The sequence below is a fragment of the Furipterus horrens genome, unplaced genomic scaffold, assembly GCF_987537825.1.
Source record: "Furipterus horrens unplaced genomic scaffold, mFurHor1.1.pri manual_scaffold_10, whole genome shotgun sequence".
Lineage (NCBI taxonomy): Eukaryota > Metazoa > Chordata > Mammalia > Chiroptera > Furipteridae > Furipterus > Furipterus horrens.
Genome location: NW_028327180.1, coordinates 11818258 through 11843917, shown reverse-complemented (window position 1 = coordinate 11843917; position 25660 = coordinate 11818258). Strand labels below are relative to the sequence as shown.

At 43.2% G+C, this 25660-nt stretch overlaps 1 protein-coding gene across 1 annotated transcript in view; it reads left to right on the top strand.

Moving 5' to 3' along the window:
* The window catches only part of TBC1D9 (TBC1 domain family member 9), a 74348-nt gene extending 52838 nt beyond the window's left edge, over window positions 1-21510 (top strand). The window contains exons 9-21 of the mRNA XM_090289947.1: window positions 327-477; window positions 3204-3418; window positions 5308-5425; window positions 6732-7017; window positions 7866-7995; window positions 11707-11805; window positions 11972-12040; window positions 13054-13294; window positions 17415-17480; window positions 18021-18107; window positions 19423-19497; window positions 19593-19696; window positions 20541-21510. Of these exons, the coding sequence (XP_090146073.1) occupies window positions 327-477; window positions 3204-3418; window positions 5308-5425; window positions 6732-7017; window positions 7866-7995; window positions 11707-11805; window positions 11972-12040; window positions 13054-13294; window positions 17415-17480; window positions 18021-18107; window positions 19423-19497; window positions 19593-19696; window positions 20541-21260 (2361 nt within the window). The 3' untranslated portion in view covers window positions 21261-21510. The remainder of the gene's footprint in view (window positions 1-326; window positions 478-3203; window positions 3419-5307; window positions 5426-6731; window positions 7018-7865; window positions 7996-11706; window positions 11806-11971; window positions 12041-13053; window positions 13295-17414; window positions 17481-18020; window positions 18108-19422; window positions 19498-19592; window positions 19697-20540) is intronic.
* Window positions 21511-25660: the final 4150 nt, after the last annotated feature.

Genomic DNA, 25660 nt, shown 5'->3' with positions numbered 1-25660 from the left:
CTTGATTTCACTGTCGTCTAAGTCAACCATCACATAAGTTCTCTGCGCACATTTTAAAAAACATAACTTACTTTAACTGGGAGACATAAACATGACACCACTAATAGAACTCGCATTCTGCTGACCTGTCTCAGGGAAGAGGAATTCTGACTCGGGGCCAGAAAGCTCGATGACAGAACCGCAGGATGTGATAAACGAGTCAAATTGGGAAGGACGCCACACAAGCCGAGTTCTTTGTTCCCACGCTGTCCTGACCTTCGCCGCTCCGGCGGACTTTCCATTCTCAAGTTCTTTGGGATGGAGTCATGTGTCCTTATCCCTTTCAGGCCAAGGAGTTTCTGAAGGAGCAAGCCTGGAAGATTCACTTCGCCGAGTACGGGCAAGGGATCTGCATGTACCGCACAGAAAAAACGCGCGAGCTGGTGCTGAAGGGCATCCCGGAGAGCATGCGCGGCGAGCTCTGGCTGCTGCTCTCAGGTACGCCGGGCTGCGACAGCGAGGCACTGGTCCCCGAGTCTGCGGGACCGCAGGGCTCTCCTTCGCCCTCCATCGTGCACGAGGGCTCTTTCAAATATGCAGACCCCATTGCAGAGCTAAGTCCCCTTTCCTCACCAGAGCGTTGAAGTCCCTCAGTAAAAATGACACATATTCAGTGGCTCAGATATTGAAGCCACCACCTGGGGGTCCTAATAACCTCTTCTGTTTCTTTACTGACATTATTTAGGAAAAAAGAGAACTCAAAGGAATCAAGGGTCATTCCCTGTGACTTGGGGAGCTCTTTTTCCCTTCCCAGCTGTGTCAGCCTCACTGATGATGCTGAAGTGTGTGCGGCATGTGTTCGGAGCAGGCACTGGGGTGCAGAGAGGGAGGAAATGGGAGGAACAAGGAAACCCTGTCTTTGGCTTGTGCCGCTGCCTGAGTTCACAGTCCTCCCGGGAGACAAAGGAGAGACCACCAAAGTCTGCACTGAACTGAAAGCCTTCACGAACCATACTTATGCTCTAAGCTGGAGACATCAGGAAGGACAGAGTAGATGTGTCATGGATGGCTGGGAATGATATGTCCACCTTAACTGGTCCACAGGCCATGCTATTGCCCGAATGTAACCCTGTCAGGTCAAACCTTGGAGCCCTGCGTCAGCAACCGGAGGTCTTCCAGGTCCTCCCTTCCAGCCTCATCTGTCACACACAGCAGGGCCTTCCTGTGGCTGTCACCAGTCTTTACTATACGAATCAGTTGCTCTAGCCCGGTAGAGGCTTGAAATGTAATCATTCTAAATAGGTGAATGTGAGTATTTTTATTGGAACCCAAGATGGCTGACTCTAGTGCTGTTATTAAAACCTTTCAGTTAAAAAGTAACTTTAAAATTAATAGAGTTTCTAGACTTAAAGCCTTATCAAAAAAATCCTCATAGCTCTTTCTAAAAGCAGATGTAAATAGTAATTGCCCACAATGAGATGTAGTAACATCTCAGACATAGGGTGATAGAATCCTGAAAAATAATTGGCTTTCTCTGTTTTATGTAAAAGCAGTTCTATCTTCATTTACAGGTCTTGTTTTTCATTTCTTTAAGGAGACCAGCCATAGCACCTCATTTAGACACTCAAATTTGAGTCAATTTCTAATCACAAATCCTGCCCCAGACGATCCTTCCTGTCCCATCTTGTGTCTTCCTTGTGTTCGGACACCTAGCCCCTCTAACCTGATTCATATCGCTGACAGAGTAAACAAACAAAAACATTGTTTTCATTTTTCTATTCAAAGTAGAAGTTACATAGAGTGCATTTTAGATGAGAATAAAACTCAAAATGAGCCCCTAGGACACAGTGGGCAGCAGCTGCCGAGACACTGAGTTAGACCCGGTGTTTTCTTTGACTGTGATGAGCTACCAGAGGCCAGAGGGTGAGTGGTCTGCACGCCCCCTCGATTGGGTAGAGAACCAACCGAGCTCCTATTTCCAGCCTGTTCGCTGGGGGTGGGTTTCACGTGGAACCCAGCTTGCTCATCGAGAGAGCCCCGCTCCCCAGAGGGGAGCCCCACCTGGGTCCTGCCCTGCTTCCCTTGACCCCTAGACCTCTGCGCCAGCTCGGGCCCAGTTTTCCCACTGAAGGGAAGCGCAGGCCAAATGCAAGAAAGCCTTGCAGATCTCCCTTGAGAACAGAGCTGAAACCAATGTTGCATTGCTGTCGGCCAGACTGCCTTTTCCAGGGCAAGTGTCAGTGCTAATGCTGGCTCTCTGGGTGACCTTCAGGGACAAGGACTGGGACAGCCCAGGGGCTCTAGTTTCTAAACGGTGACATAGGAATGAATATATATATGTATATATTTTCACACACACACACACATATATACACATGCTATATAATACATATGTGTGTATATATTTTGTATATATTTATATAATATATGTATGTGTAGTTTATATTTATATATAAATTACACTTATAACCTACAGGAAAGTATAATTATATTTATGTAAATTATGTATAATTATATTTAGGTTTAGATATTTATGTACAGAGTTTTCTTTCTTCAAGAATCTTAAAATGGACATCTCTCAGGCCCCCTTCTCCAGCCCCTGCCCACCCGCTGAGGGCTCCCATCCATAACCGCAGTTCACCACTACTAGGAACACCCTCGCCCCCCACCCCACCCCCGCAATTAAATCCCTCCAGATATTCCATTACCTTCTCTCCATATGGCTTCATACTCGTCAATATGGTTATTTAAGCTCTTCAGATCTTACATGGCAGCAGTTTTCAAACTTTCTGAGAAGCAAAATCTTCTTTTTCAAGTAGAAGCTTAAGGGGATCCCCCAAAAAGCAAAAGCACAGCAGCTGTGCTGAAGGAGGGCTGAGACCCCAGCGCAGCGTGCCCCGCGGTTACCTCCCTCCTGTGCTCACCAGCGACCCCTCGAGGTGGCCTGCGGAAGTTGCTCGAACCCAGCTGCTCACCTTGGAGACCTCCACCTTCCGAGGCTTTTAAATAGCCACTTACTGTGGAACGGAGACAGGAGGGGGCCCATCCACGTGTCCCCGTGAGTCAGGATTGCAGCGCCACATTACCCGTGGGGCTTCGTTGTCATTTCGCACGTGTCCTTTGAATGGTCAGGGAAGTGAGGGTGTTAGGCGGGTAGGTTGAGGCTGCAGACCAAGGACAGGGCTTGCACTTTTTTGACATGCTATCTGTTGGGTACCTCCCAGGGGCCATCAACGAGAAGGCCACGCACCCGGGGTACTACGGAGACCTGGTGGAGAAGTCCATGGGGAAGTACAACCTGGCCACAGAGGAGATCGAGCGGGATTTACACCGCTCGCTCCCGGAGCACCCCGCGTTCCAGAACGAGATGGGCATCGCTGCTCTGAGGAGAGTCCTGACAGCTTACGCTTTTCGAAACCCTAACATAGGGTATTGCCAGGTAAGTGGCTCAGGTGGTTTGTACTAATAATTGTTTTACTAGAAGAAAGACTTGATGGTCCTCTGAATGGTCACTTCACTGCACCCGGGTTTCTCGACCTTGGTGCTGTTAGCATTGTGGACTGGATGATTCTTTGTGGGGGGGCTGTCCTCTGCTTTGCAGGCTGTTTAATAACATTCCTGTGTAATAACATGTTTAATAGCACCTACCCACTAAATGCCAGGAGGCAGTGCCAAATGTCCCCTGCGGAGCAGTATCTTCTTGGTTGAGAACCACTGCACTGAGCAGAGGAGGCAGGAGACAAGAGTGCTCTTACTACATTCCCTGCCATCCCGCAGGGTGACCTCAGAAAGTCCCTCACAATCCCTCTCTGATCTGCCCTCACCACGGGGTGACAGCAAGCCTGGCTGAGCACCAGGCTTTAATTCTGTGTGCTCGGTTCCACAGTGCTCCTACTTGGCGTCCTTCTAAGCAGTCATGTCCTTAAGAATATAACTTTCATATGCTTTGGTTATTTTTAATACATATTAAAATAAATTTTAAAAATAAATGCTAAGTTTGATGTAAAAATGTGTTACCCCACATACCAACCAATAGTATGTCCTGTGCTGGTGCATACACCATAGTTGAGAAAGCTCCAAGATAAGGTGACCTTTAGATTTAAATGCCGCATGTTCAGAAGGACCTTCCCTGACCATCCAGCTAAAAGCTAAAGGTTTAATTCCTCTACACACACACACAGAGCATATACAGGTCTCCTTGTTCCACATTATTTTATCTATTTGATAGCACAATTTATATATACCTAAAAATTGATTAGTTAGCTTTTACATCTTTATTTTCTCTCTCTCCACCAACAATTAAGCCCTATGAGACATATCACCACTATGTTCCCCCCTCCCCACCCCCACATCACCTAGTCCAGAATTTGTTACAAAGTAGACCCTTAGAAAAACCTTACCTTGACTGGATGACTAAGGAACCAGCCAGGACCACGATCATGTCATGTACTAGAATTGTCTGGTTAATTCCCAAGTGTAATTTTAGTAATGATTTCATTTGGGAAGATGTTGAGCAAGATGTACTGCAAGAAAGAGCCTATTAGACCAAAAATTCCTTTTTGACATTTATATTGTAGAAATCTGATGAGCCATTACTGGTTTCTAGGCCATCAAAGAAGTCCAAGAGTTAGTTGGCTTCTGATATAACAGAGTCCCTATTTATCTTTTGATCTTCCCCTTTTTAATTAAGAGGACTATTAAAGTAGTTGAGCCTTATGACTCCTTATGAGCTATCTGATAATATCTTGTAATAAAGTAGGTTACTTTAAAGAATTTAAGTCACTGGTACTTATCACTGTCTTTTTTTTTTTTTTTTTTTTATCCAGATGGAAATAATGGGCCAGGACTCTAAGTTTAAAAGGTTTCATTGTTCTCTGAGGGGAACCTTAAGCCATGTGTACCTGGTTATAGAAATGATTAGTATAGATAGAAAAGGAAACCCAAACCTCACTGAATTAAGGATTAAAACACTGAGATTTTAGCAAGTTAAAAGCTTTGTCAAATAGCCTTTGGGCTAATTCGTTGAATGAGGGTTTGCCTGCCTCCCTCCTCAGTGAATATTGGGGTTCCTGAAGACCCTTAACAGTTACATGCCAAGGCTGAAATGGTTTTACATTTTTAAAGGGTTGTAAACAAACAAACAAACAAACAAAAACCTCAAAAGAATATGTGTATGTAGTTTGCAAAGCCTTTACATATATATTTTTAAATCTGGCCTTTTACAGAAAAAGTTTGCTGGCCCCTGTGAAACTAACTCAGTAATTTTTCAGGTTAATAAACTGCTTATTTGGTAAAATGTGTTTGATGGCCTCCTTTGCTTTCTGGTAGGCCATGAATATTGTCACATCGGTGCTACTGCTCTATGCCAAAGAGGAGGAGGCTTTCTGGCTGCTGGTGGCTCTATGTGAGCGCATGCTCCCCGATTACTACAACACCAGAGTGGTCGGTATGTGGTCACGGACTTAACATCTGAATCCATATTGCATCAAGAAGATGTTTCTGGGGCCCGATTCCAGCTGGAGCACAGTTTCCAGTCAGTCACCAGTCAGCCTAGAGAGTGTCAGGCTACTCCAGTTTTCCAAAACAAGAATAAGAGGGCTTGATCCATATAGATTGTATACAAAGGAGCCCTGTGGAACTTAAGGGACTACATATGCATCACTGTTATAAAAATTCTTTTAAAAACTAGTTGTTGTGGGTGCCACTCTGTGACCCATGAGAGCTACATCAAGCTCACTGACCATCAACCCAAAAGGTTTGACAAAAAATTATTTCATGAAGAGGATAGAATCTGCGGAATGCAGAAGTATTCAGAGAGGGCTCTCTGGAGTGGACAAAAGAGCATATAAGTTTATCCAGAAACTAAGTTTCTGCGGTATTATTTTCCGAACAGTTTTCATTACAAAGCAGACAACAACAGTGTGTTTAAACAAAGTATGGCAGATACTCCTATACTCCCTGCAAGTGTTAGACATTCATGTTAGCAGGACAAGCTTTTGGTTGGTAGCGTAGTCAACTGTATGCTTTATGCCATCCTCTTTTGTTCTATCTTCATTTATAAACCTTTGCACCCTAATTTGATTCATTGAACTTATTCTCCAGAAATGTAAGTTGATCATGAATGTGTATACCTGGCATGCTTTTAAGTGAAAAAAAAAAAAAATTTAGAAAGAATACATATGTGGGGACCATGCAACCAGAAAAGTGATTAAAAAAATAAAAAGGTTGCTGAGGAATAGAATCACTTAGGGATAGATATCATGCCTAACCAAAAATATTGCCAACAAAACGAACTGATCGTATGTCATGTCATGCAGTCCTTGTGAACTGACTTTCTCAACCACCCCTATAGTTGTCATACTGCTGCTTTCTATGGTGAGGAAAGCAGGACAGGAAGACCCAGACAGAGAAGATGCAGCCAGAACTACTCTGGTGACTGGGCTGTGTTGACGCCTTGGTCTACAACATAGTAACATAATAACTAGTAACATAGTGAACTAGTCACATAGTAACTAGTAGGGTAAAAACATTGTAACATAGTAACTAGCAACATAGGAACATGTAACAGTAACTAGTAACATGGTAACATAGTAACTGGGAACATGTAGTAGCAGCTGAACAGTTAGAGGAAGGAGCAGAGTTCTGTCAGCAGCAACTGTGAACTGGATTGTGTTAGTCAAGCCATTTGCTGAGGTGCATTGGTGAGAAGACATAGGGGTTCACTCTGGGTCCTTGGGTCCACCCTGCTGCAGGTGCACTGGTGGACCAGGGTGTCTTCGAGGAACTGGCGCGAGACTACGTCCCCCAGCTCTACGACTGCATGCAGGACCTGGGCGTGATTTCCACCATCTCCCTGTCTTGGTTCCTGACCCTGTTTCTCAGCGTGATGCCCTTTGAGAGCGCAGTCGTGGTTGTCGACTGTTTCTTCTACGAAGGAATCAAGGTGATATTCCAGCTGGCGCTGGCTGTGCTGGATGCAAATGTGGACAAACTGTTGAACTGTAAGGACGACGGGGAGGCCATGACCGTTTTGGGAAGGTAGTGTACTAAGGCTCCTTGAAAACCATGTCTGGTTCTTCATTGTACTTACTGGGTTGGCCAAAAAGTCCGTTTATTTTTCTGCATAAAATAAAAGACACATTTTTCATTTTCACCAATAAAGTTATTGATTTGGGTATTTTGAGCATGTCAGCTATCTCCCACGTGGTATATAACATTGATTGCCCTCAGTTAATGTCGTGATTTGATCGCTATCAACTTCAACTGGTCTACCTGACAGTGGAACATCATCATCCGGTGAGAAGTCTCCGGCACAAAACTTCGCAAACCACTTTTGACGTGTTCAATCAGTCACAGGCCCTTCTCCATATAGGGCACAAATCTTTTTTTGTGCATGTGTGTGTGTTTCAGTTGCAGTTTTACCTTTCTTGAAATAATAAAGCATGATATGCCAAAAATGTTCTATATTTCATCTTCTGTATTAAAATGGCTGCACAAAAATTCACCAGTTTTGATGTTTTTTCTTAAAAAAAAATGCACGCTGACATGACAGCTGCCACAATACAATCTAACAAAACCGTTTCAAATGAAGTTAAAGACAGCTAAGCACTACTTAGAGCCATCGTACAGAAAAAAACTAACAAACTTTTTGGCCAACCCAATACTTGAGTGTCTCTCCTGGGTGTCATGTGTCTTAACTGGCTTGGTGGCTGAGGGTTTACTTTCATATGCTTTGTTTTTTGAAGTTAAGGGAATTTCACTCTGTTCTTCAGGAAATTCTAGTCTTTTGTTTGCCAGGGCAGAGATGGCAGAAAATGTGTGGAGAACTGTAATGGGAGAATTCCACCTTAGCCTCCCAGTGACATCTGAATCATTTCTTCTTCCAGGTATTTAGACAGTGTGACCAACAAAGACAGCACACTGCCTCCCATTCCTCACCTGCACTCCCTGCTGAGCGATGACGTGGAGCCTTACCCTGAGGTGGACATCTTCAGACTCATCAGAACTTCCTACGAGGTAGGTCTTGTTTCCCGGCCCAGGGTCACAGCCTCTTGAGAGGGCTTAGCTGGACGTGTGCCACACACTTCCGTGGCTGACCCATGGGTGCACCTGGGTCCTTTTACCTGCCAAGGACTAGGTGCTGCAGCAAATAGCTACCTTCCACCTGACACTGATTGGGGCCCGTGACTTGTGCTGGGTGTAATACCATGGAGCGAGCGGTATGACAAGCTCTCCGCCTCCGGTTCTTTACTGTGCCCGCCCGGAAACCACTGGGCGCTCTGAGATGGGGCTGTTGAGTGCAGGCCTTGGGAGGCTGACCTGCATGAACCAGTTTACTTCCTGTCCTCATGCCAACTAGACTCTGAAGCAGACAAGCCAACTCTCTCCTGTCCAGTCCATGTAAAATGCCCTGCACCATCCTGGAGAAGAACCAGCCCTATGATTCCTCTAGAATTGCTTGGCCTGCGGGCAGGCTGCCTTCCAGTCTACCAGGACCCTGGATCTGGTCTTGACTCCCATTGTAGGGCTTCTCGGGGTGAAGGAACCACAGTGCCATGTGTCTCGTAGCATCTGGTGGCTTGTGGAGCCCCAGGGACTCAGTACCCATAATTCTTTATGGTTTCTTCATTTCCTGATCCTTAGCTTTGCCAGCTTTTACAGAAATGATCATTAAGAAAGAGCATGAATATTTTGCTGAGTACGCTGTGCTACAGATGTTTTAAGATTTTATGACTGGGGATTCCAACTTGCAACAGCCTGGATAAGGGACAAGTAGTGGAGGACAGGCTGAGGTCAGCAAGTCCTTCTTAGAGAACAGAAGTTGGTGGGTTGTTTTTTTTTTTTAATGGTATAGATCCAGAAACCTTTTCAGAAATGATTGTCCTTAACTCATAATGGGAGAAAGACTGGTAATTTATTATTTTAAAAAATTTTTATTGGCGCTCTATGTATATTGAAAAAAATTTTTTTTAGTATGTTTGAGAATCATTAAAATAATGCATGTTTATTATAAAAAGATGTAGGAACTGTGGAAAAATATGAAGAAAAATATATACTGTATTTTATGAGCATTTTACCATATTGCCCTCAAGTATGGGTTTATGTTTGGAACACACACTTAAAAAATAAGTTTCTACTAAGAAGAGCTTTGCAAGATTCCATTTTTTTCACATAAAATATATATGAGTCTTCTCTAATATACAAAATATTGTTTGAAGGCATGGTTTTAATAGATTCTTGATATTCTGCTTTAATGAAGTATCAAAATTTATTTAACTGGTTCCCTTTTGTTGGGTGTTTACTTTGGTTGCTTCCAGATTTTCAGTATAATATGGTAAACATACGGTATTGTATAGGTATCATTTGATATTACATGATAAGCTTATATACAAATATCAGATCGCTGATTATTTTCCTGGAGTCCATTCTTAGGAATAGATTTACAGCAATAGCTCAAAAAGTATGAACTGTTTCCAAGTTCCACCGTTCAATTTTTATGAAGATTGTTCCAATTTATATTTCCACTAATAGAAATAAAGCATGGCTGTTTCACTTCAGTCTCTCCAAAACTGGTTATTATCATAATGTGTGTGTGTGTGCGCGCGCTCGTGTGTGTGTGTGTGTGTGTGTGTGTTGTGTCTTCATCGTTCCCTCAGGACTTTGGAAATTTTGGATGATTATTCTTCCAGAAAAAGAGCCCATGTGATTAAAGGCAGTAGTTGTTATACCTGTGGGTTGTTTTTCTAAAGGGATCCCCTGAAACCTGTATTGTTAAGATAATTCTGCACCAAAGTAATAAAGCCTCCTATGTGGGAGCTTCGCTTTATTCTTCAGCAGATAAGCTGATGTCATGCTGAAATCAGCACTTGGCCCGTTTTTAACGGGAAAGGAAAGAGAATGGAAACAAGACCAAGGGCTGGTTTCCATTTCCGTCCTGTCTGGCTGATCCCTAATGGTGGCCCTTGGGCTGCCACACATCCCGTCACAGTACACTGCAGTTTCCCTCCTCTGCCTGGGAAGACGCCCCTCTCACTTACATCAGTGCCTGCATTACCTAGGCTTTCAGTGCATGACAGCCCGCTTCTCTTTATCTTTTTCCCTCTGGTTAGCGTTACCCCCTGCTCATAAGTTTCCAATGGCGTCCCAATGCCTTACAGGTTACCCTAAAAAAGAACATTAGAAACCTTTGCTTATTTTTTTTTCCTTCCTGATCTTTGGATTAGTGGTTCTCCATTTTTAAAAATCACTAAAAACTTGTAAGCCAGTCTTTTAAAAATATGAATTCCCAGGCTCCATGGCAGACAAATTCAATCTGAATCTCTGGCCTGAGGCCCAAGAATAAGTATTTTTTTAAAAAGTTCCCCAGCTGATTCCAGTGCCCGGTGAGGGCTGGGCATCACTGCCCTAGTTGCGGAATGGGGCCACCCATCACAGAGCCAGTGATAACCTGGTTTGGACTGACGCACAACACCAGTGTTTAGAGGCTTGCAACACAGTTCTTTCTGTGCTTCAGGATAATTAGCCTGGAGAATAGAAAAGTCGGAAAAATACTGCAAACACATTCAGCTTTGAGATTTAATCAAGCACTTGCCAGTTGTTGGTAGGGTGCTGTGATATATTGATCCAATGTCTCCTGGTGAGTAAAGATGATAACTTTAGTTGTAAGTGCCTCGAGGGGGAAATTCTTGCTGTGGTATGCCCTCCCCAGCCGTTACCGGAAGGGGTTGTTGCAACAGTGTGACAGTTATCCTCTGTGTGGGAGCTGTGGCCGAGGCTCTGCAGTCCTGTAGAGTTATCCAGAAGTAAAAGACTAAGTCCCAGCTTCCAGCTGGACTCAGATACCAAGATGATCTTTCTGAAAAGCACAAGGATACATTAATTAAAGACTGAGAGCAGGAATATGGCCACCAGAGAGTTTCCTAATGTTCAGGATGACTCAGTCCAGTAGGTTTCATCTGAGAAGTGGTAAGTAGGGAAAGGCTGTGGCTAATGAAACACAAGGAGGACTTTGTGCAGAAGGACAGACAGTTATGCAAGTTAAAAATGTGTTGGGTTTATATGAAATGGCACACAGCTAGAGTCAAGATCCAAATAAGAGCTCCCAAGCATTAAAGTCAGAGCAAGGGTGTTCATTGGGACAGAAGGAGGTGGGTAGAGATCTAAAGACTGACATTCCCTAAGGTTGAGAGGGGGAGAGGATGTGCAGAGAGAGAGAAAAGAAGTGGCCAGTGAAGTATAAAGAGACCCAGGGGAATGAGATCACATGGAATTAAAGCATGTACCTTCATGGCGATCGCTACAATAGGCAGTTTCTAAGTTTTAGCTGTTGTATTAGTCGAAATACGGGCTATTGTAGACCCCACACTAGAGTTGAACAAAACAGAGATTTGTTTTTCTGTTACTTCTCAGTCTGCAAAGGCAATTCAGGCCTGACGCGGAGCTCAGCAGCATCAGGGACCCAGGCCTTTTCTCTTCCACTCTTAAGATACGTCTTATCCCCACAGGTAGAGGCACAGCATGGCTGTGCCCGTTTCCTTTTAAGGGCCATTGTCATAAAACTTCTTCTCACATCCTATTGGCCGGAATCCAGTCACCTGGTCACAATGGGCTGTGGGAGAGACTGGAAGTTTCTCCTACGCATCAGGCTTGTGTCCCCATCAATGCTGCAGACACGACACTGTGTGTGTTAGCAGATGTCTCAGAAAAGCCAATCTCCCTCTCTTCCAGAAATTTGGAACCATCCGGGCAGATCTGATTGAGCAGATGAGATTCAAACAGAGACTGAAGGTGATCCAGACGCTGGAGGACACTACCAAACGGAACGTGGTCAGTGCTTTGAGAGGCAGCGTGTGACCTTCCCCCCATCCTCCCTCCTCGCTCCCCTGTGGCCCCTAAGGCCCTGCTTGACGCATTGGCGGTGGCGTAGAAGAAGAGCAGGAACTTTCCCGATATGGCACTTCGGGGAAATTCATTGTATTTATTGTTTCTGCAGGTACGAACCATTGTGACAGAGACGTCCTTTACCATTGATGAGCTGGAAGAACTTTATGCCCTTTTCAAGGTGAGTTTCAAAGTGAATTCTTGTGCATTCGGGGGCATAATAAAGTTCACTTTAATAATTCAGTTCTAGGTTTTTCTGTGAATTTTTTAAAAGATTGCGTGAATTACAACAAGCACATAGGAAGATGGAGCTGAAAGTATAAAAATGTAAAAATACAGCCCCCTTTCTATGCCCCTCCCCGTCCCCCACCAACGTCCACAGCTAATGTAATGTGTGTGTGTGTGGGGGTGTTCTTCCTGTCCATTTTATGTGTTTTATCTTTGTGGTCTTCCTAGAATGGGCTACCTTGTTTCCAGGGACAGAAACAGGAAGCTTTTAGTTGGCTCCAACCTCCTCTTCTCACCCACAGTGGCTGCTACTCATACTTTTTCTAGAGCTATTTTCAGATGTGTGGAATAGGAGGACCACACATTTGTAGCTGGAATCCCATGTGGCCCGGATGATATTTATGTGGTTTTGGTGACCAGGAGGCACCGGGGTTTATGGGATGCTAAACAATGAATTGGGGAAACTCAAAATTTCGTTAGGATCTGCCTTGGCTAACAGGTTGGATGACCTGCATAGGCCACTTGACCCCTGGACTTGACCCTCCTCACCTAGAGAACAAGGTGGTCACATGGCCTAAATTACAGATCTTTTTCAGGTTAACATTCTCTTTATTTCTTTAAAACAATTTTTTTTTTGTTTATCTTTGTAGGAGTTATTTCTTAAAATTCCTGTGAGGGTGTGTATAAGAGGAAGAAGTGGGGTTTAGGGTTCGCTTTCTTTGTTCCCCTCCTTTAGTAACTGAACCAGATCTTTCATGCCCGATGTTAAGCGCAGAGATGGTTGCCATGGAGCTGGTGAGGTATGAGCAAAACAAGGAGACCCAGGCCCTGAGTGCAGAGCAGTGCCCTGGGAGTTGCACACGGGTTGACCAGAAGCCTATTTCCAAACTTGAGCGTGGGCCTTTTCTTCCTGGTATCTGCTGTGGGATCGCGTCCCCAATACCAATGTGTTCTTTGTTTTTTCAGGCAGAACACCTAACCAGCTGCTACTGGGGCGGGAGCAGCAATGCGCTGGACCGGCATGACCCCAGCCTGCCTTACCTCGAACAGTATCGCATTGACTTTGAGCAGTTCAAGGGGATGTTTGCGCTTCTCTTTCCCTGGGCCTGTGGAACTCACTCGGATGTGCTGGCCTCCCGCTTATTCCAGTTACTGGATGAAAATGGAGACTCTCTGATTAACTTCCGAGAGTTCGTCTCTGGGCTAAGTAAGGATGTGGGGTGATGGCGTGATTCGGGAGGGCCAATGGGGCAGTATAACCCCCATCGTGCTCAGCACTGCCCCCAGCGGATCGGGGTTAGAGGGCAGAGCAGCACATTTCAGGATTTGCAAACTGATGGTAAAATTCTTTTTTAGCTATTGGATATATTATGTGATTAATTCATTGCCTTCTACATTAGATAGTCCCCAACACTAGTAAAAATGCATCATCAGAGACGAGACAACAAAATGCCAACCTAAACACAGACCATGAAAACTTCACAGGAGAAAATGTTTGTATGGATAGCTTTTCTTTGAGTGTATGTATATATTTTTGAATATATATATGTGTGTATATATAAACATATATATGAAATATATATTTCATAAAATTTTATAAAAACATTTTGTGATGTTTTTAAGAAGGGGCTGAGAAAACCGCCGTAGCTCAGCTGTGTGCAGGGAGGTCTTTTCTCTCCATTATGCCAGGAGGAAGGGCCATCCCTCGAGAGATTGTGCACCCACACCACATGAGCAGCGTGTGGTTCCTGCCTGCTGACCTGTTCACTGCCCTGTATTCTAGTGGACTGTCTGTCTCTAAAGTTCATTTTTTCCTAATTACTTTATGCTGAGGACAACAAACAGGATGTGGTTTTTTGTTTGTTTGTTTTAGGGAAGAAGGACGTATTAATTTTTAAGTATACAAGGAATACCTTAGTACATTCTGCCTTTTAAAAAAGTGAGACAAGGTAAATATTAGTGTCTATGAAAAGGGTTTTGAAAAGAGTTGTCCTTGGACAAGTACCAAGAGGAAAAAGAGGCAGGTTCTGCATGTAGGAAGTGATAGAAATAAATAAAAATATTTAATTTACTTAGTTCGGTCAACTCCAACAAAGAAGAATACTTTTCAAAATCTTCAGGAAAGGAAAGAGAGGTCCAAGGTAGTGAAAACATGGAAAAAGAATCCGTAAGCTTCTTAAAATGCAGTGATGAGCGAGGTAAGCTGCACCCCAGATACCGGGAGACCTCTGAGCTGTTGTCAGGGTCTGTGGGTCAGTGACAGTTATGGAGACAGACCAACAGGCCTGAAAAGAGACCATCTGTTCAAGTTTTTAAAAATTAAAAAATGAATTTTGGTAAAGAATGGATCAATCATTTTAATATCGATCCTCAGAAAGATTCCTCTAGAAATCAGGGAACGAATAAATGGTCTACATGGAATTAGAAAGAAAGGGTTACTATCAAAAGCCATAAAGTAGCCACGTCTCCTTCTCCCATCATGTTGCTTGAAAGGCAGAGTCTCTAAACACGTCGCACAGGTCATGGCTCCGCGGGCCCTTGGACAGATGACTCATTATAAACGGAAAAGGTGGAAGTGTATGGGAGCTGATGACTGTGTGACTGGCCGAACTCTGCCCCCAAAGTGTGATAGTTAACGAGTCAGTTTCAACCGAAAGTTCTCAAGTACCTTGGGCTTGGTATTAACCTCTGTGACTGTCTCCTAATTTAAAAATAGAGTTATTGTCAGGACTAAATGAGATAATTCAAGTAAAGTTCCTAGAACAGAGCCTGGCTCAAAGGGGTTTGTTATTATTGTCACTATGATTTCTAGGTACCCTCCTCTACTTGACTCGGCAACTTAAAACAGTAAAGAGAGAGACAGTCTTACGAATAGGAGAGACAAAGCCGGGAGAGACAGCCAATAGGTTGAATGACGAAAAGAAATTTTAAAAAAATACAAGAGGAGGAAGATTGGTAAAAACAAATTGACAGGGGTAAATCAGAAATCCTAAGTTTAAAGAAATGTTGGTAAAAGAACTAGCTAAGGTGTCTGCATATAATAAATACAGTGTTTTTAAACGTGGGATCTAGGGTCAAACAAATCTGAGTTCAAATCCTGGGCCTGCTATTTACTAGCTTATGATCTTGAACAAATTACTGAATGTCAATAAGCCCAACTTTTTTCATCTGTAATATCAGGAAAATCATTGTGCCTATTTCATAGAACTATTGTGAGAAGAATTGAAATACATGGAGAATAGTTAGCATAGGGCTTAATATAAAATGAAGGCTCAATAAATGTCTGTCATTATTTTCATGATTAGTATTAGTATACAAACACCTTGGGGTTTAGTAACCATATGGGCAATAGGAAGCTCCACAGTGAAGGAGTATAAAAAGTTGAATGCGAGTTAAGCTATATTCGTGGAAGAGTTGAGAACAATCCCACAACTTTCTGAAGAGGCCAAAGAGGCTTCTGGAACTCAGTGTCCAGAGCAATCGTCGTCGGCAGCCGTCCGTCTCGAGAGACGATGGTGTAGCTTCTTAAGAGTCTATCTGCACCGCCGAGAATGGCTGTGCAGTCCGACTCGGGAGTGACACGGTATCTGTCTCCTCCCGTGTTGAATCGACATCTTGCGATGACGCTGGAGTGTCCTCTCCAGTGAAGCTGAAGCTACAGAGCCTGGGCAGGGTGATATGGAGGGTCTGCTGTTGCCCATGCAGCAGACCCCCCCTCTCTTCGCAGCTGAAGGGTCCAAGGGAAAGACAGAGTCAATACAGCTTGGCTTCAGGTGCGCCGCAGGAGTTGCCGGTGTTGACTACAACGCCAAACCGCCTTAGGGACTCCGGCTCCGGATTTTCTGTTGGGGTTTACTCCCTTAGCCTTTCCCCTGAAGAGGTATGCCGCAAGGCAGCGGAGGTTTTTTGGAGTCAGAGTTTTCCTTCTCTGATGTGCCCTGACTGGAAGATCGAACCAGCGACACTTAGCTCGCAGGCCGACGCTCAATCCACTGAGCCAAACCAGCCAGGGGAATCCAGAGCAATACTGACTGACAAATTAACACATAACGTGGATGTGAATAAGAATAGGAAAGCATAGGTATGTACACCATGTCATATGAGAAAGTTGAAAAATTTGGAAAAGTATCTCCTGGAAAGACAAATTTGCCTTGAAAAGATAAGCTTGAAGGGGACAGAGTGGCTGTCCCTCTAGTGTGTACTGTTGGCTGAAGGGCCAATAGACCTATTCTGTTCAGCTTTAAAGAGGAGAATAAGGGGAAGAGGAGTAATTCTAAATCTTTTTTGAGTCATAGACTCTTTGAAATCTGAAAGGACTATGGACATTTTCTTCCCCCCAAAATGACATTATTAGACATAAAACTTTACATTTTGTGGGACTCATGGGCTTTGTGAAGTTGGGTCTTCAGGTTAAGAATCCTGAGACTAAAGTAAAAATTACAGAAGAACTTTCAGTATTTCGAGAACACATCAGTGGAACGAGATGCCTCTGGCTGTAGGGAGCTCTGTGGCTCTGAGAACATTCTAGCAGGGTCTTGAGTCCCATCTTACCTGGATGTGTGAGATCCCAACATTAAGTGGAGGTCAGACAAGATAACCCCAATGTCCTTGCCAACCTAGAGTTTTTGATTCCTTTTTTCCTTCTTTTGCCAAATCTGGTTGATCTTCCACTAGGTGCTCTGAGAAAAGATGTTTACAAAGGATTTTCTGATTCCTGAACTACATGGGGACCGTAAAGGAAAAAGTAGCAGGATTCTTTTGATCGAATTTCTGGTGATATAATGGCAGATAGGTTTGAATAAGTTAAAAGGAAGAAACATTTAGGAGAACCCAAAACAACAACAAAAAAGGACTTCTAAAATGAGAAATGTGAAGCGATCTCAAATATATTTTGAGATTATTTCTGAACTCAGGTATTTAGGATGTTGAGGTTCATTCATGTGGTCTTTCTTATTAATAACACAGTTTATTACATGCCAGGCACTATTCTAAGTGTTTCATATGTGTTAACACATTTAGTTCCCACATATCCTGGGTCCTGATGGCGAAACCACTGGTAGAATCTTCTGTTTATCATCCTGCCTTATCGCGGGTAAACTGAGGTTCAGAGAGGTCGACTCTTCCGAGGTCACAGAGTAAATACAAAGTGTTGAAACCAGGAATCCTGGTTTCAAGGCTCTTAATCCAAATGTGTCCTGGCCAGACCTTCTGTCACCCAGAATCTTGGCTTCAGTTTGTAAAGAGTAGGCTTTTCGGGGGAATGCTATGCCCGGAGGCGTTTCTAGCACACACGATGCAATATCATATTGGTATTTTTGGATTTCCAGGTGCTGCTTGCCACGGAGACCTCACAGAGAAACTCAAACTCCTGTACAAAATGCACGTCTTGCCTGGTAAGTGAGCTACACACAGCAGCACATGCACCTGGAACCATGACCTGGCTTGAAATGTTTTCTGCCTCTTTTTGATTTATAAAATCACTCATTGGTCACTAAGAATGAACCGAGTAAGGACTCTCGACCTAACTTCTGAAGCAACATGTCCTCAGTCTATGGTCATTGACTTGTCTGGAGCGTGAGTTGGGTTAATAGCAAAGAGCAGACCTCTGCAAGAGAAAGAGCAACTAGCATTTGGTAACACATGGGATTCCATGGACTCTGAGATTCTCAGTCCAGTGGGGGTAGTTCTGACACTCACAGAAATAAGTACGAAAGATGGTGGGAATTTACATTTTAAACAAGGTTGGCTGGGATCTGTCTAACAAAACTAAAATTAAAAAAAAAAATAGAGGAAGATTTGGAACTAGAATAAAGGCAGGATAAAACTGTAGCCTGTGACCCCGCCCACCCTGTGTAACCTTAGCTCCTCCCCCTTCCCGGGTCATGAGCCTCCCGTCCTGCCTGTATGAGAGTTATCTTTCTTGCCCTCTCTAGAGCCATCCTCTGATCAGGATGAGCCAGATTCTGCCTTTGAAGCCACTCAGTATTTCTTTGAAGATATCACCCCAGAATGCACACATGGTAAGTGGCTTTTCTCACCAGGGTACTGTGTTTCTTTTCCACAGAGCCTTCTGTTCTGGGAAAAAAGTTGCCTCCAAAGCTAGTCAATCAAAGAAGAGTATGGATATGACTGATATTACTTACTGTTTTATTTTATTTTATTTTTTAATTTTTTAAGTTATAGTTTACATTCAATACTATCTGTTAGTTTCAGGTGTACAGCATAGTGGTTAGACAATCATATGCTTTACAAAGTGCTCCCCTCAATATTTCCAGTACCCACCTGACGCCACACATAGTGATTCCAGTATGACTGACTACATTCCCCGTGCTGTACTTTACATCCCGTGACTATTCTGTAAATGCCAGTCTGTACATCTTAATCCCTTCACCTTTCACCCAGTCCCCCAACCCCCTCCCCTCTGGCAACCATCAGTCTGTTCTCTGCATCTATGAGTCTGCTTCTGTTTTGTTTGTTCCTTTAAATTGTTCTTTAGATTCCACATGTAAGTGAAATCATGTGGTATTTGTCCTTCTTTTCAAGTTTTTGAGTTGGGTAACTATTGGGGAGCAGGTGCTTCAGCCCCCTGAAGGGACCAGGGACATCGTGTCCCCCTAGCTTAGACAACACATGTTCTGCTGAGCTATAGACCTGGCTCCCCTCTCCCTGCTAGGCTCAGGCTCATTAAGAATGTCATTCTGTTAGAAGTAGTTTCCCTGAAAGTCATATTTTTGAAATGCCAGATTATAAATCTGAAGGAATTTTGTAATATATAACATTTGTTTTATCAACATTGGTTTAATTTCTTTTTAGAAAGTGAGTTTTTGGTCTTTTGTGGGGCTGGAAGGAAAATCAGTCTCATGTATGCAAAGTTAGGGTGACAAGATAACAGAGGGGGGGGTAGCAGCATTCCCCGGGGGAAGTGTCACCCTTTTTTAACTACTGGGGACGGCATGACATCATCCCTTTATCTCCTGATTGTACACTAAACTCCAGTTGTGACAAAGAATTCTGGGGGAGTTACTTGTTCACCTAGAAATAGGGTTGTCACATAAATTATGGGACAGCTAGTAAAATTTGATTTCAAATAAGCAAACAGTAATTTGTTTAGCACAGGCATGCCCCAGGCACTATTTGGGACACACTTATACTAAAAAATGACTTTTTTGTTGACCTTAAATTCAAATTTCACTTGATGTGCTGGGTTTCTGTTTTGTTTTGTTTTTTGCTAAATTACGCAATTCTACCCAGTGGTTTCTCTGTTTTCTACTACAAATGCTAAATCTATGGGTTTATTATACAGTCTAATTTTAATGCTGAATATTTTCTTGGTAGTGGTTGGTCTGGAGAGCAGAAGCAAACACGGTGCAGACGATGGCTTCGTGACAGTGAGTCTGAAGCCGGACAGAGGTACAGACTTTCTCTTCTACATGTTTACCGTATCCTGTTGGTTGGACACTCTTTCTTGACCTTGGACCCCTTACTTTTTGACATTTCGGTTTTAGGAAAAAGGGCAAATTCTCAAGAAAATCGTATTTATCTGAGGCTCTGGACTGCAGAAAATAAGTCAAAATCAAAGAATGCAAAGGATTTACCCAAATTGAACCAGGTAAGCTCTCAATGGTGCAGTCCTTTCATTTCAACCCCCAAAGCTCTATTTTCCAGTCGTAGAATAAATACCCCTCAAAGGTAACAGTAACTTGGGGCAGTTGGTACCTATTTACATCTATTTTGTGCATCAAAAAATATGCTCAGTTGTGAGAAAATGACCTACTCAGAAAAAATGTGAAACAGGAAATTGTCAATTTTGAGAGTACGCATCTCATCCCAGTCGTTAAAAATACCCTCAGATACTCAAAAGAGAAGGCCGTGTGATGCTTTCAAAGTACTGTGCTCAGCTCTGAAGCTATCTGACGTGTACAGAGATAAAAATATATAGGTAATTATAACACTATATGGAAATGCTACCTTTCCTGATGGAAAACAGATGAATCATCTGGATGGGGTTTGGAAGGCATTTGTTCTGTCCAGGGCCCCAACAGATGTGTCGTGGGGGAGGGGTTCTGAGCTAACCCTGCAAAAACTGAGATGCCTGCTAAAGTGTGTAGGTGTTAAATGAGGGCTGGGATTTACTCAAGACACTTCCGCAAAGGATAAAAACGCTGATGAACAACTGTAGCAACTGGTCTTCACTCGAGGTGATGGGTCGGTACACGGAGTTTCATTATTTCATTCTTTCTACTTTCGCGGATGTAGGAGAATTTTCAGGTTGTAAAAAATGGTACCACCCATAAAGAGCTTTGGATAAGGCATCAACGCAGCCTATACACAGGACTTTTTGGGGATCTTTTTGTTGTCCTGATGGGAAATGGCTTTGCAGGTCACATGAGTCCTGCCCCTGTGCTGCCGGGGAGCTGGTGACGTCCTTTGAGCTATTCGAAATCACTTTTCAGGGGCAGTTTATCGAGCTGTGTAAGACGATGTATAACATGTTCAGCGAGGACCCAAACGAGCAGGAGCTGTACCACGCCACTGCAGCCGTGACCAGCCTCCTGCTGGAGATCGGGGAGGTGGGCAAGCTCTTCGTCACCCACCCGGGGAAGGAGGCGGGCAGTGGGGCCAGCGGGCCCTGCAGCCAGGGCATCCCGGGAGTGCCCTTCCCGAAGAAAGGGCCCGGCCCGCCCTACGGGGTGGAGCCCGCGGATCCCCACCCGGCCGGCTTGGCAGGCGACAGCGAGGACCACTCCCTGGGGGGACAGATGGAGGACATCAAGCTGGAGGACTCGTCCCCGCGGGACAACGGGGCCTGCTCCTCCATGCTTATCTCTGACGACGACACCAAGGACGACAGCTCCATGTCCTCGTACTCGGTGCTGAGTGCCGGCTCCCACGAGGAGGACAAGCTGCATTGCGAGGACATCGGGGAGGACACGGTGCTGGTGCGCAGCGGCCAGGGCACCGCCGCGCTGCCCGGGAGCGCCAGCCTGGACCGGGACTGGGCCATCACCTTCGAGCAGTTCCTGGCCTCCCTGCTGACGGAGCCCGCGCTGGTCGGGTACTTTGACAAGCCCGTGTGCATGATGGCCAGGATCACCAGCGCCAAGAACGTGCGCATGATGGGCAAGGCCATCAGCTCGGCCAGTGACTACGAGATCTCGGCCCTGTCCGGCTGACCCGGCCGCCAGGCGCGGGACAGGCTCTTTTTTATGTTCTGTGTTGGGGTGGCTTTCCTTTCCATTAAATATTTATTAGTACCTGGCTTGAAACCTAGCGTTTTCATAATATAGTACAATGAGAACTGTTGGAGAAATATTTAACACCTCACTGTAGGTTTAGTGCATTCTCTTATTAGGGGAAAGGGGATTTACCAGAATACAGTTTATTCAGTGAATTCCAAAAAAAGATGACTCTGTTCGTGATATGTGTATATTATAACTTTGTAGTCTTGCTGTTGAGCTATAAACATGGTTTAAAAAAAATAGTGCTGCTTAATGCTAAACAAGGCAGCAGCCATTAGTGTATTTGGACTTTTTAAAATAAAAATCAGAGCTGTAAGGAAAAGACATGATCGTAAATGGCATAGGCATTGTCAGCTAGGGTAAATCCTATCACTTTGGGGAGCATTAAAACTATTTTTTAAGATTTGAAATATATTTCATAAAAAGTCCTCTATTCAAAAATTATATTCAACAGATAGTCCCCTGCAATGGGACAACATTTGAGATTCTAAACAATTATGGAAGGGTGATTTTTATGTGATGCCAGAGTAAGGGTTCTATTTGGTCAATTAGGACAAATAGCAGACCAATTTTGCATTAAACAAGTTATTCTTTATGTCAGCTGCCAGAATTCAGTGCAAATGAACAGTCTTTTGTTACAGAGTCATGGTGGAAATGGAGATGACAGAGGGCTCGGGGCTTTTTCTTTTCTTTTTGGAAAGAATAAAAGTACTGATGTTTCTGATACTGGATTTTCAGCTTATTCCTCATTGCAAATAAAGCAAAAAATAAACTTGACCATCTCCATACTCTCCGTAGATTCCAGAAATTATACCATGTATTGCATATGACCATCTTCCCAATTAAATCAATGTAGTGATGATGTAAACTGAAGGAAAAAAGTAAAAAACAAAACCCTGCAAGATAATGTACCTGAATGTTTTAAAGCAGAACTTGTCACTTTATATAGAAGAATAGTATGCTTTGTTTCCCGAGTGGATGTGGACATGAAAACTGGCACACCTGCACTTTGGAGTCGTGCTTCTTCGTTCTTCCTATTCCTGTTCCAGGTGGGGGAGGTTTCTTCACCCTCTTACTGTTGAATTCATAGTCACTGTCACATTTCTTTTGCTGCATCGGAATATTCCTTTTGACGCATTCCTTTATTTTATTATACATTGTGCCCTTATTTTAGCTGTTGCTGCTGGTTTTTAATTTTGTTTACAGAATGATTTTTAAACTGTCAAATGAAGTAGGTTAACCTCAAATAAGATAATGTGAACAAATAAAATACATCAGATACTCAGATATGGCTGTTGTCTCGGTGATTGAGTTCCTGCCTAAGGCAATGACGTTATTCTTCCGACAACTTTGCAGGAATTATATTAAGCCACTGTTTTGACTAAGTAAACATTTTTATAGGCAAGTCTATTTTGAGATGAGAAATATAATATGTAGTGATGTGCATATAATGCATGTACTTAAAATAAGGGAATTTTTATCAGTTATCTGATTATTTAACTTATCCTACAAAAGCAATTAAAGGTTAAAAATTCCTGTTTCATCCTTAATAGAAAACTGTAGTACCATTTGTCAATGTATTTAATAGAGTGACTAGTCATTTATTTGACTTGACTTTAAGATTGTTACATATTATTTCATCATGTGTTTCTATCTTTCAAGTCACTTGAAAGATACCTCAGGAAATAACTCTTTATTTAAAGTCTGACACTGTCAGGCTTTGGGAGGGGAATAAGCATGTGTTTAAATGTGTAGATTATCAAGAGGAGCCAGAATTTTCCATTGTCACGGAGAAAGGAACTCTCTGGAAGCATGTCTCTCTGGATGCTGTCATAATAGTCATTAACACCTGGGTGCTTGTCGTCACAGCAGTGACATGCTCTGTGAGGCAAGTTTCTGACTGTTTGCTTCTCCAGGACCCGCCCGAAGCCTCGAGTTGATTATTTCCAGCTTAGTCTAGGCAACAAGCAGGCTCATCAGCTTGTTCCTCAGGCAGTCAGTGCGCCTCAAGGATCAATTTCAGAAAAAGAAAGCGTTGACGTTCCTGTCTTGTTTTTAGTGGCTGGGTTATGTCTTTAGCGTCTCCGTGGATTTTTCTCTCCCGTTTCAGTCTCTGGTGCTTTACCATCTTCTCAGAGTGGTCACTTTCCTCTGGCTCTGTGATGATTTGTTTCCGGTACCAGTCATCATTCCACCACCACAGACGGTAGGCTCAATGTCTCCGTCTCCCAAGAGACCTGAGCTCCAGCTGCAGAGTTCTGGGCATCAGCCTCCATAAAGCTTTCAGACAGGAAAACTGGAGAGAGAGAGAAGACCACTCTCCGGGAAGGGAAGAGAACCCACTGGAGCCTGCCATGCAGGAAGTGAGCGTGCTGGGGAAACCACAGCTCCAACCACACCATCCAGCTTGGCAGCAGGGGGCAGGGGGGTTGTCGTTAGGGGGTGAAGGGATTGAGCAAAAAGGAAAAAGGACTCATGGACCTGGACAACAGTGTGGTGATTGCTGGCGGAGGGGGTATAAGGGGACTAAATGGTAATGGAAAAAACACAATAAAGATTAAAAAATTAAAAAGGAAAAGCATTGTTTCATGAGCATAAATGATTTAAATAAGGGATGGGAGGATGGGAAGAGAGTAGAAGTATTAACAGCAAGGCTTATAAAAGTTTCAACGTTTTTTATTTGCTCACAGCATTCCGAACAATACGACATCACATCTCAGCTATTGCTTTTACTTAAGAAATTAATTGCTTTATCCAAAGTAGACAAAAATCTATTTCTTTAAGTTGCCAGCCAACACTTTTTCCCCCAGGGAAAGCTACTGCTTAAATATTTGTTGAATACTTTAACAGAAACATAGACTCGCCCTTATCATACATAGTATTGTAATACTTGGGTCTGGCCTGCACTGCATTTAAGTATTTTCTTGTCAAAAGCCGAAGCCAGGAAAAAAGCTCACTCATGATACTTTCTTTCAGATTTCTAACCTGTCCATTTTCATGAAAAATTTGCTGGTGTGGAAAGGTTTATAAATATGAAAATAGAAATTAAGCCTCCCGAAACTTGTTCATAGAGAAGGTGGGTGCGCCATTTACCCCAAGAAAACAGCTGCCCACCCCCCCCACCCCCATTAATTCAAGAAGGATAATAAGCATTCTTTCCCTTGAAACCAAACCTCTTCTCTCCGGTGCTATGACAACGTGTGACCTTGTCTGCCCTGGCCACAAGCTTTCCACTTGTCACGCTCACGTGATGAGCACAAGTTCTACCTCACTGAACACAAAGGAGAGAAACGTACATAAACCGTTGTGGACACTGGAATAAGAATGAAGAGGACATATGTTTTGACATAGAAAAATGCAGACAAATCCAAGTAGCTCTTAAAACCGAAAATAATCAGGATGGGCGTTCTCAAGAAAAAAGTGTTTTCTAAACCATAAATGGTGCCAGTAAGACTGATTTCTCTATTTAATCATACCGCCATATTTATATACAAAGAGAGATTGGTCTAGGTGTACTGATACCCTCTGATTCCCCCATTCTTTAAAGATTGTCTTTCAGAACATATTTGAACTACAACTACTTAATTATTATTTTTCGACTATTTTTGTCACTGGCACATGCTCTTCAATCTGGCACACACGGAAATCCATTCAACATTGATGCTACAACAAACATAACTGTCCTGGTACTTACGTTCTGTCACTACTTTGATACTTATTAATTATTACAGAAACAGGAAAGGCTCTCAGCATGGGTTTTAAGACTACATAAAATTCTGACATAACATGTGGAGAGCCAGGAAAAGTAGGAAGGCAGACACAACGATCATATTTCTCTTTTCATCTATGTCACATAACGGTCAGAAGGCGCATGTTACTCTAATTTACAACCGATGACATTAGCTTGGCTTTCAGACTTAAACCTTAGAATCTGTTGGTGGCTTAGACCAGTTCACTACAGAACTATCTAAAATGGTTACTGATTATTTTAAGCAAAAAACAGAATAATAAAAGTACTGTACAGATAGAGGTGGATTTAAAGAACATATTATTGAGCAAACTTTGTAATGACATTTTAAAAATATTATTAAAAACATTTTTTTTTCTCCCTAGAAAGGGAAAAACCTAATTCCTCAAAAAATTTCCCCTCCCATCCTTGAGTCATTCTTTTATTAGGCGTAATGACAAAGGTTTAAATCGGTTCAAGATCTCAAACTGTTGAAACATAAAAATATAAGGATTTTCAGCACAGACATTCAAAGACTAACAGAATTGCTTTCCATGTACTAGTAAACACCTTGCTGAAAGGACATTTAATGGTTAACACTCGATCC